Source organism: Corapipo altera, unplaced genomic scaffold, assembly GCF_003945725.1.
Source record: "Corapipo altera isolate COAL_440 unplaced genomic scaffold, ASM394572v1 1, whole genome shotgun sequence".
In the NCBI taxonomy this organism is placed as follows: Eukaryota; Metazoa; Chordata; class Aves; order Passeriformes; family Pipridae; genus Corapipo; species Corapipo altera.
The window spans coordinates 28,210,442-28,222,207 of record NW_020884873.1 but is presented as its reverse complement, the minus strand read 5'-3'; the positions used below and the strand labels follow the sequence as shown (position 1 = coordinate 28,222,207).

General features: G+C 34.1%; 1 protein-coding gene across 1 annotated transcript in view; it reads right to left on the bottom strand.

Annotated features, from left to right (window-relative positions):
- Window positions 1-6,100: 6,100 nt before the first annotated feature.
- PAWR (pro-apoptotic WT1 regulator) overlaps window positions 6,101-11,766 on the bottom strand; it is a 77,819-nt gene continuing 72,153 nt past the window's right edge. The window contains exons 5-6 of the mRNA XM_027664141.1: window positions 11,211-11,315; window positions 6,101-6,824 (exon numbers count right to left, since the gene is read on the bottom strand). Of these exons, the coding sequence (XP_027519942.1) occupies window positions 6,738-6,824; window positions 11,211-11,315 (192 nt within the window). The 3' untranslated portion in view covers window positions 6,101-6,737. The remainder of the gene's footprint in view (window positions 6,825-11,210; window positions 11,316-11,766) is intronic.

Sequence of the window (11,766 nt, the reverse complement as noted above, 5' to 3'; positions counted from 1 at the left end):
AATGAAGAATAACAGAATGGTTTGAGTTAGAAGGAACCTTAAAGCTTATCTAGTTCCACTCTCCCTTGAAATGCAAAGGGATGCCTTCCACTAGACCAGGCTTCTCAAAGCTCAAAAGAAAACAAGGACTTACAGTCTTCTTTTTAAGTGCTTAACGTTCAAATCTCTGCTCCTAGAACTCTTCTGAAGACATTTTAACTTCCAGTGTTTGTAAAAAGACAGCCTGGACGTTTTGGGTTTGCTGAGGTGAGGACCCTTGTCAGACTATAAAATGAAACCAATTTAAAGGTGTTGAAAAAAGTCTTCTGGAGGCAGCAACTTTCACTTTAAGAAAAGGCCTGGGGGACCTGACATTGCTTAAGAAAATAAAACATTCTCTTTTTATGTGGTATAAAAGATGTCACCCATTTCCTAATCAATTATAAAATACGTCAAATGCATAATACTACTTCAAATGTCTTGAGTGGATCCAGAAATTGCAGGTCAATTTTGCTTAAACAGAAATCCCTCCTGAGATACCAGTGCGAGACTATGGCTATTGAATTAGACCTTCCTGCTCAAGGAATGCCAAGAGAAATGTAGGCATCAGTTTCCACATGTGAAGGGGTGTCGGCTGCCAGACAGGAAGCTCCCAGGTGGAAATCTACTAGATCTCCATAGAGAATTGTGCTATTTTGGGACTATTAGATACACATCAGAAGGATGTGTATCCTGTTGCTGGCTCCTGTCCGAATGCTTTCCATACATCAGCATTACTCTTACATGTGATATTCCTACAAGGTTTCACTTTTAACAGTTAGAGACTAACAGAACTTTTTATGGTACAACAAGTGCATCGGATTGTCTCAATATCCTGTCAATATTCAATCCCTCTCAAATCCCTGGTAAGCTCTTGGTGTCCCAAAGCAACTTCCAGCAGCGGTATGTTTCTCAGTGCAATTCTTTACCGCATGAGAAAATTTTTTCACATAAATATTTGAGGTCTGTTTAAGAAAGGAGAAGTATCCAGCAAGTAGATTTATGGACATTGTTACACTTTACAGATACCACTTTAGCTTTCTAGAAGAATAAGGGAAAGAAGAAGACACCAAAATCACAAAAAAAGAAAGTAAGAGATGGGTTGCAAGAGAAAAATTAGAACATCCACAGGAAAACATACCAAGTGCTAAGATCACGTAGCTATTGTATGGCAAATCCAATGACTAAAGGAAGAACACAGAACAGACACTTGTGCACTTGGAACTAAAATTTCCCAGCAAGACTGAGAAATCTAAATTGCCAAAGCCAAAAACTGAGAAAGGACATACTTTTGTATTTTAAAGCAAAATCTAAAAGCCACCGTGATTTCATAAAGGAAGTCAACTGAATTTAAACGAAATTCACCTAATATTTTAGATTTACTAAGTGAAAATGCTCATAATGTCTTATCCATAAAGTAACCATGGTGTTGAATGCATGGTTGCTTGTGGTATTCATGTTTCAAGTTGTTCTAAAACAACATTATAAACTTTAGGATGAACTGTGATATATATAGTAGTTATCTCTCTGATGTTTACCAATTATTCACTTGTCCTCTTTATGTGCAGTCTGCAGCTACGAATGAAAAGGAGGTTGTCTTTAATGATTCTGCTTGTGCGGGAGAAGAGAATATGTATTTTTTATACAGAACTTTCAAAAGTTAAATCAAATTAAATCAATTCACTTCATTTGTGCAGAAACTGCACTGTAGCATCCTTCCTTTTCCTGAGAAGGGTTATACTTCTACTACGAAGTAGGGGAAAGGATCATTTCCATCTAACAGATGGAAGGATACTCACTACATTCCTGAAGCAGACAATTAGTACAGTGTAAATATACAGATTACTCTCATGTGTCTGCAAACACATTCATACTTGAAAACTCAAATGTGAACGTAAACTAATTCTAGCAGTTCAGGCTGGGAGCTTCCCAGTATGGGTGACAAATCCAGTCAGAATTTTAGACAGACAATATTAATTCTCCTTTAAAGACAATAAGTAGTCAGTCTGGATTAAAAAGAATTTTGTTTTATTTGGAAAAAAGCACACACTCTTTATTATTAGACTAAACATGTAACTTTTACCTGCAATACTAAGAATCTCAACATCATTTTTTAATTTGATACCACAAGTATCACCACAGCTAGTTAATGCTCAAAACTTAAATGGATATTCAGTTATTTATAGCTTAATTATGCTTAAACTTTCTAAATGCACAAAACGAGTATTTTTTTTAAATTACTCCGCACTGCGAGACTATTTTCAGAGGAAAACTCAACTATCACAAGTCTTCCAGAATAGAAAAAATCACAAATAGCCCTGAACAAGAACAGTTACATTAGAAATACAGAAATAAAAGCAAAAGGATTAAATTAACAAGCTAATAAACATCTGCTACAGTACAAGGAGAAACAGTTGACAGATATTTGCTGCAATAAGTCAACATACTTGGAAGATCATCAGTTATATACACACCAATGCTCTTTTTGCCCTGAATATATTTAAGTAGTCCTAAACAAATGCTTAATAACAGAAGTAGAAATGCTTCTAAAATAGCTGGTGTCAATACCTCTTGCAGGTACTTACACCAGACAGACTGTCATGGAACAGATCCGTAGTGAACTTCTAGATAAAGTTAAATTACAAGAACTAATTTGTTTCCCTTTTAACAAATTTTTTAAGTATAATCCCCACCTCCCTAGTCTCAGCAGCTACAAGTACTTAAAAATGAAGTCATGGATTGCAGTGGCAATTTCTCCAACTAAAACAGTTGTTTCTTATTAAAAACATCAGATGTTTATGATTGTTAATACTGACGCACATGAAGAGACTCAACCGACATCTTCATAAGAGGTCTGTAGTCCGAGAAATACTAACACTCAGTAATGGTATCCTTATTTATTAATCAGGTATTTGTTTTCCAGTAATTAATTACCTTTACTTTTGGCTACTAATATTGATTTGCTGCAATTCAAGCTGAAAATAGCCATACAGAACATACAGAAAACCATAAAACATCTGGAGGCAGTGTAACTCTGCTCTCCTAGCAAAATGTTAATAAGTAATTTGATCTCCAATACTACTTCTGGTATCCTTTAAAGTTGTAGGTTTCCAAGGTGTAATGATATGATACAAGTTGAAAAGAGCTTTTGTAGTGCTTATGCCAGTCACAAATCTTTCCACAGCTAATTCTCAGTACAGCTGGATAATAAAAATAAATCCTCAATTAGGTTGTACTTCCCACTTTGGAAGTCACTGATTTATTTCTTATTATCTTCTTTTCTTATTCTACCGCTCAAAGTCAGAGCCAATATACAACAGAATTAATCTCCAATTGTGTCAATACAAATCTGGCAATTAACCATGCAAAGTTTTGCTTTAAAGACAGAAAAAACACTCATTTGTAAATATAGACTCTATATTAACTTTCAGTTAATACACATATCAAGAAACACTTGATATTATTTGAAAAATGAAGAGAGAGACATTTTAATTTCATTATAAAACTAACCAGTTTCTAAATATGGTTGAAATGCTGTTTTAGTACACATTATCAATGATAAAAATATTTCTGGACAATTTTAACCTTCAGTTCTGCATGTAGTTCTGTTTTTCTGTACTACAGTATATGACCATAACAGAACCACCATTGTGCATTATCAAAATAGGAATTATGTGATGTTCATAGTAAAGTATCATGAAAATAATTTTCTCTTATTTGCTTTAGTCAATGAGAGTACTTTCCTGTTAAGATTTCCTAGATGACTCTGGTTACCCAGAAACACACATGGTTGACCTAAGCAGTTTGGCATGAATTTTAAGACATGAAAGTTCAGAAATCTCCAAGGGACTTACCCATTCACTTAATATTGCCTAGTAACATCCTCCTCCCCCCACCCACCAAAAGAAGACCCCTAGTAAATTAACTTAGCCTAGGTATGTTAATACCAGAGTCATTCAGGAATCATATAACCTTCCCAAGAGACACGGGTTCCCACTTCCATCAGTCTCTCTGCGTTTAAATCACAGAACTGAGAACAATGGAGATGTTGGACTGGCCATGGGTTAGTGAATTGCTAGTAAGGTAGTAACTTAACACCTTTAAATCACTTGGGATAAAAACATATCCTATGTTTGAGTTTGACTCTAAAGGTACCCTACTGAAATAAAAGGATAATGGCAAGTAACAACCAGACAATCACTAACATTCTATATAATACATAGTTTTTCCTAGAATCTACTAAATTTCTCACAAGAGTAATAATGAATTGTTATTGACACACTTTCTTCCAAAAAAACCCTCTAAATCTTCCAAACTGTCAGCAGAAGTGTTATGCTTCATGATACAATTTGTGGGAACTTTTAAAACAATGAAGAGTTTTAGACTTGTATAATAATACACAGCAATAATAAGGTCCTGAGGCACTTGATGTGTGAGTTCACAATGGTTTTGTTCACACGTTCTGCTAGAGAATTATACTGGTTTCAAATATTTGCAAACTTCCCTTGCTAGTGTCTCTTCAAGGCAAGGTATCAGAAGCATTTCTGCCAAATACTTCTGTCAGTTGTATGTCCAACGTAAAACAAATAATTTTGGTATTACTGCTGCTAATTTTTAGTCAACACACATGCAAACCGAGATAATACGAAGACAAGTAACTCTTGTTTATGTTTTGTTGTTATTTTTCTTTGGTTTAAAATGTATATGAAACACAGTTTATGAAATATCTCATTTACAGCTTCATATTGCTATTTCTGCAGTAAATCCTAAATGTTGCTTCAATATGTTTGACACCCTATGCCGTACATCAGTGTGTGTATTTCCTACCTAGTAAACAGAGAAGGAAATCAGATGTTCTTCCAGAGAAAGTTTCATATTTATTCAAAATGCATACATCTCAACTGACTTTTTTATTACTTGAAATTTTCAATTTCATGAAACTTAAATTGAGGGACTTCTTACTGTTTCAGTATTACAAACAATACTCATTAGTGTATATTCTAGGGCCTATACAAACCCTCATACCATTTAACTGCCTGAGTAAAGGTTTCAAATGATGTCCCATGGGATCCCATCTACTGTGAAGGAAAACATCGAGGCATCCTGGACTATACGTGTCTTGAAAAATATTTTAAAGCTTTGAAAAGTTCTTCCTCATCAGAATGCACAAATGCAAAATAATCTATCCTATATCCAAAACAATCCAAGGTGTAATAGCTGGATTTTAAATTTACGCAACAGTCATTAAATACTCAATATGAAAACAACTGGCAAATCTGAAAAGGTGATTGTTATATATATTATATATATAAAAATATAACAATATTGCCATATTGTTATATTTTAACATTGCCTTTAAATTTTAAGGTAACAAGAACTATATTCATGCAACTTTCTGACACCAAACTTCAGCACTGTAAGAAAAAGTCTGGACTCTCTGAAATGTTTTTATTTCTAGTGTCCTGACTCAAAGGACATGTACATTTAATCTGATCCAGAATGAAAAATATGCTGTATTAAGATGACAAAGTACAAAAAAAATTTCAGTCTAACAAAAATTTTAAGAAGAGAGTTGTTAATTGAGGTCTGTGGTTAAAGTCTAATGAAAATTTTGTCTGTTATCATGTTATAGAAGAATAAGTACAGTCATAACTGGATTGTAACATCTAACCAGGCACTTTTTAAACACCTTGTTTGTTTAAAATCAAGGATAAAAAGGGGGTCTTTATACCATTTGATGTTTCAGAAAGGCATGAATTATGCCCCTCTACTTTTGTTATGTACAAAAATTTTCACTCAGCTTAAAAAAAAAAAGAAATCAAAAAACTCATATTGGTTATGATCACTACAAATTTTAAGATGTCAGCTTTAAGCAGGAGAGTATTGCAAAAGTGTCTGCTAAAATGAAAGCTCCAGGCTTTGTCTAAATTCTCAACACAGCAAACAAACTGACTGCAAACTTGCATTTCATTGCTAAAGCAAAAGCTATAAAATAAACTGCAGTGCACAACTTCAATATGATTCTAAGAACTTATTAATGCTGATACCAGAGGTGATTTATTTGGCTTTTTGGTGTTCTGTGTTTGCTTTTTTTTTTTCAGTAAAATCTTCCCCTCCTGACAGAATACTGTTAAACACAGAAAAAAAATTGCTACTCTCTACTACTGTCAATCTTTCAGATACAGTAAAAAAAACTTCAACATACAAGAGGAGTTCTAGAGCAAGTCATCAATCTGCAAAATGTTACACATCAGTAATAAGGCATCCACTTTACAGTTGTTTAAACAAAAAAGGAAGCTTTTCCCAAAATATATATTTTGGATCTCTGTAAACAAAGTTTATATGTATTGCTTCCATTTATTTAAAAAATATACACCCACATGGATTGAAAGTGATCTTGGTGCTATGAATTTTAAATTATTGTAATTTATGCAGATGTAATCTGAAGATACAAAACCCAAATATTTTTGAACTTAATGTTTTGCAAATACATCAAAAAGTTTAATTATGCTTATGTGAAAAGAAAGCTAAAAATATACCCCAAATTTTATGTCATTTCACTGAACAAGTACTATGAAAATAAACATTCATCTGGTTTCCTAACAATAAATATACAAACAGTTACTATAACATACTGCAACACACAGGAAGTATTACTACATTGACCTTAATGTTCACTCAGTAGTTTTTAAATCTTTCCTCATTGAGGTCTGAATCTTCTACCTTGTCAGCTGTCCAACAACTTTCAAGAGGGTTTTATTCTCTTGTTTCAACTGTTCATTTTCATCTTCTATATCATCTAGGTCCTGTGCAAAAAAAAAAAAGAAGAATAAACATTTCCCAGAACATAAACAAACTCTCAATTAGTAGCAGCAGGAATTTAGCATCTTAGCTCTGACATGAAGAAGATGGGGTAGGGAAGAATTAGTGTCACAGTAGGTACCCTTACAACTGTTAAAACCAGCCAGTTTCCAAGTGTTACTGTAATTACAAAATATTAATATTATATTCCCACATACAAGCACCTTTAAATAGAAATACATTCAGACTAAAGCTACAGTAGGAATTAATGAATAAAGAAACCAAAATAGGATGGGTGTGATTATTTTTCTGGCATATACAGAGAGAGTATTACTCAGATATTGCTTCTGCTCTCCCAGACTGTGTTTGTCTGCAATTATCCCACTCACATATACACATCACTGGTTATTACTGCAAGAAGATCTGCTTTGTGTTTTAACAGCACACACAATAATAATGAGCGCTCCAAATAGATTGCTTTCACCCCAAATGTTTGCCTCTTTTCCACAAATTACCATTTTTATCCAGTTCCCATTTTACTTCTTCACTTCCTACCAAGTCTTTTCAAGCCTTTTCAAACCAGTGAAAATGGCTGCTTAATGCAAGTATGACTTGAGCAAAAGTAGTTTTACTCTATAAAAAAAAAACACATGGAAGAAACAGAACGTGAACAAAACAAAGAAAGAAAAACAGAAGAGTGGTATCAAGAACAGCACTCTAAGGAGAAAAATTAATGATAGCCAAAGGAAAAAGAACCAGAATTCTCATTGGAAATCTTAATGTCTCTTGATTCAAGTCTGCAAAACCCTCCTGTTGCTTTAAGTAGTAAAAGATTTTCTTTCTCTTGTCTCTTTAAGTTAAGTACCGTTTGACATATGAAGCCCAGTTTCTTATTTCTTTTTAGTGAGGTCACTCCAGAAGTGCATGCTAGAGATGATGTGTTTAATTGGTATAATCATTTTTAAAAGCCTCTTCAGTTTGTGAAGCCAAAATCCATACCACAATACCTCTGCAATGACTTTATTGTTTTTCTAATGCGGAATCAAGAAATCGCTAGCAGAAATTCCTCTTTGCTTCACAGAAGTAATGCTGCGTCACAGTATGAATGACTTCCAGGAAAAGCATTTGACCACTCCAACATAACAGATACAAGTGGTTTAAACAACAAAATATGCAAAGTTTTGATGCTATAAATATAGTTTAATATAAAGAAACACACTTTATACTTTCAATAAAATGTGTGTTTTGTTTTGTTTTGTTTTTTTAGTTTAATATACAGAATACTTTATTTGAACTTGTTAACCTAGCCATTGGATGCCTCAATTAAAGCTTACCTAAAGACCATCTGTTTAAAATATCGCAACTGACTCAAAAAAAAAAATTACAAGTTTGTGAAATGCTTATGCTGCAAAAATAACATTCCAAAGATTACTACAAGTAAGAGACTCTTGAATATGAGCCAGGAAAAATAACTGTTGCAGTTTAAATATCTACAGAAACAATGGGCTGAGAGATGCAGGGGATTTTGCCACTTTGAAGTTTAAAGTTTCTTATTCAAAATTACACCACTAATTTATGCTTATTTGCAAAAAAAAGATGCAATAGCAGGAAAGCTTGGACTTCACGTACCAAAAGAACCAATAACTATACAACTGACACTAACTGGACTGTAAATCCTCATTGACAGACCCTCTCCAAACGCACTTTTAACTACAATGACATCTTACTGAGGTCAGAGATGACTAAGTGTAAACTAGTCAACAGTTGAACTTTGCCTACAAATATTTAAATAGTTTGAGATGCCTTTCCCTTCAGACTTTTTAAGTTTTAATGAAGCAATTACCCCTTTCTTACAAAGAACATGGCAGACATACTTTTAATGTCTAATGTCTAATGGAATGGAATGAGGGAATGCCATTTATGGCCTTTTCTGTTCCTCAATATAAATGCAGCTCAGGATTCTTGGAAAAACAGTTTTTCAGTTGCAACACAAGGTCTTAGACAGTCAAGGATGCATCCATGGTCATCAACTGACTGAAACTTGTAGAAAGAGCATTTCTTTAATATGGACTGAGCAGTCAGAAAGCTATGCAGTAAAATGGTTTTTTAAGAAGTTATTTAGAGTCTTTGACATGAAATTCTTTCCATACCCATGCATCTCAACATGCAATAACTATATATTTTGATGAACAGAAAAGCTGGAGAAATACCATGAACATGTAGATGTTCAAATTTAGACACCTCTATTTAGGTTGCCTGTAAGCAAAATTTTTTAAAAAGATCTCTGCATAAGCTCCCTAAGGTAAGTTTAGTCCTCAGAACATCCTTCTATCTGAACAGAAGGCTGAAGATCACAACTGTTCTTCCATGCAAAGCATCCAAACCTGGTGCTAGGTCTACAGACTAACACTCCACAAAGAACATATGGATGTCCCAGTGCTGGCTCTCGTGTTCTCAGTTATGATAATAAACCTGAAGCAAATATAACTGCCCTATTAACTTCCATGACTTTCTATCATCAGAATGATGTAGTATTTCTACGGCTTTTCTCTTTCTGAATCCACATGGATAGCCAATATGGAAGAAAACATAAATCCAAGAGTTAATAAACAAGAAAGTAAAGCTGAATCCATTTTAATGGAAGCATCACTTGAGACATGGGTTCAAGCTTCTTAGAAAAGACAAATTATGCTGGTCACAAAGTCAAAAGGCAACTTTTTGATCGTTAAGAAAAGCCCAAGAGACATGGACATAAATAACTTGCACTCAATGAAGCAAACAGACAGTGTTAAAGCTATGAAGAATGCTGACCTCATGGAGAAAAAAAAACTCCATCCTCTTCTGCATTTAATAGTATCTACCAAGAAAGCATCAATAAGATGGCTTTGTAGATCTCATGGAAAGGTACAGTTTTAGTCATGGTATAATAAAGTGGTTTTTGAAAGACTATATTCTGTTTAATGTTTCCTTTCATGTAACAAGCAGAAATTGTCACTGTCCTTAACGCAGGCAAGACACAGACACTGCCTGACTTTACAAATATTCAAAGATGGTTTCTAGTTAGACACTTCATGGATTTAATTTACGACATCATACTTCAAATATAGCAGAAAAAAATAACATTGTTTCTGGAACAGCAAACCTCTGTCATAGTCCTAAACCGCAAGATTTCAGTGATTTAGGTTATTTTGATTTGTTCTTTCTGACCTTTGAGGCAGGAAGTAGGATGTGACTAACCATATTAAATAGCTTTGCCATCCATTATGTAGAAGGAATGAACACCTGCCTTGACTGTAATAATGTCATAATCTTAGATGTGATAGATTCTTTGCAGAATGAAAAAACAGCATGAAGACCAATGCCTCACTTAAAATAGAAGTCTCTCCAAAACAGGCAATACCTCATTTATCCTACAGACTAACCTGCAACTTTCTTCATAAAAAAATCAAAATATATGTTTCAGAATAATCTCCTTTCATTCTTAGATTAGTTTGCAAACTTGTGAATGCTGTCCTTCTTTGCCACAGATGAAGAGATGCAAAATGAAATTTTGACATTGTTCATGCAGAGTTATTGCCTCCCTTCACTGTTGCATTGACCAAAGCCATATCTGCACTGGACCAGAAGATGCATATACCCTCGTACATCCAGGCTCCACACCTCAGCCAGGAAATGCAAGATGAGGTCACTAATCCACTCTACAAAAGAATTTCTGTTCGCCCTTAAAATTGGGGCAACTTTTTTCTATTAACTTTTAAATTTCTCATCCTGTTCCATTTCCAAGCATGTCTCACTCTTCTAACCCCCTCTTTTCCTGCCTTCATACCTTGCCTGAGTGATGCTACCTCAGGTGTCCTGCCTTCTGACTTGTTCTGCTTTTACTTGGGATCAACTATAAAGAGTATGAGAATATGTGTCAGAATATAAAAAACTTGCTCCCAAGTCTTTTTAAGAGAATCTAAATTATTAGTAGTAATTAAAAGCTGACTAAAATGAAATTAAATTTCTAATTACTTTGAAAAAGTCCTGTGTAACAATTTATTGAGAAAATTGTCAAAACCACAACTTAATTGTTTCTTGGTATTCTACATACTGAATCTGGAAAGAAGAGACAGACAAGTGCTTTTGCTTTTATAACGTTGCTCTATGAACACTTAGAGCAACAACAAAATCAGGCACTCCAATAACAGAGAACTCAGAGAAGTTAATCATGACAAACACAAGTTACCTGGAAAAAAATATAACTTTTGACATGCCTGTTGAGATCTATGCAATACAAAAGACTCCTCACACTCCACTCAGTGGATGCAGGTGCCCAAAGAACAGAACAAAGAATGCAGAGACTTTTATCCCCTCTTACTAAAGAACCTCATAAGAAAGTATTTGCTTACTCTGTTTAATAAATCAATTTCTTCCTTCAGCTTTCCAATTAGTTCTTCTTTGTCCTGCGTCATCTTCATTAATCTTGCATTTTCCTGTCTTTCCTTTGCAAGTTCCTAAAACCAGAATATTCAATGAAGTTGGAAATGTTATTTTTAAGAGACAGTTTAAAGTTTAATACCATTTAAAACAAAGAAAGAAGAACCCACACACTTAGTTACAATTCCTTTCCTACAGCAAGTCAAGCCCACATCTTCAAGTCTTTTCACATTTTAAGTAGCTAAAGAAACGTTCAAGATAATATTTTACCGACAGCAAATCTGTGTGATATCTGATTCAAATGATAATGTTTTAATTAATATTTAACTTAAGCATGAACCCAAAATTGGATAGAGGCCCAGAACAGAAGAAGTAAATGTAAAGTATGAGCTTCCAAATTTCTTATACTGGGAGGCTTAGTCTTATTTATGGTTGTTTTTTGGGGTTTTGTTTGTTTTCTTTAACTACCATTAGCAAGGAAGGAAGACTAAATGTTAGATCTGTGGGCCTGAATGTGAGAAAAAATGA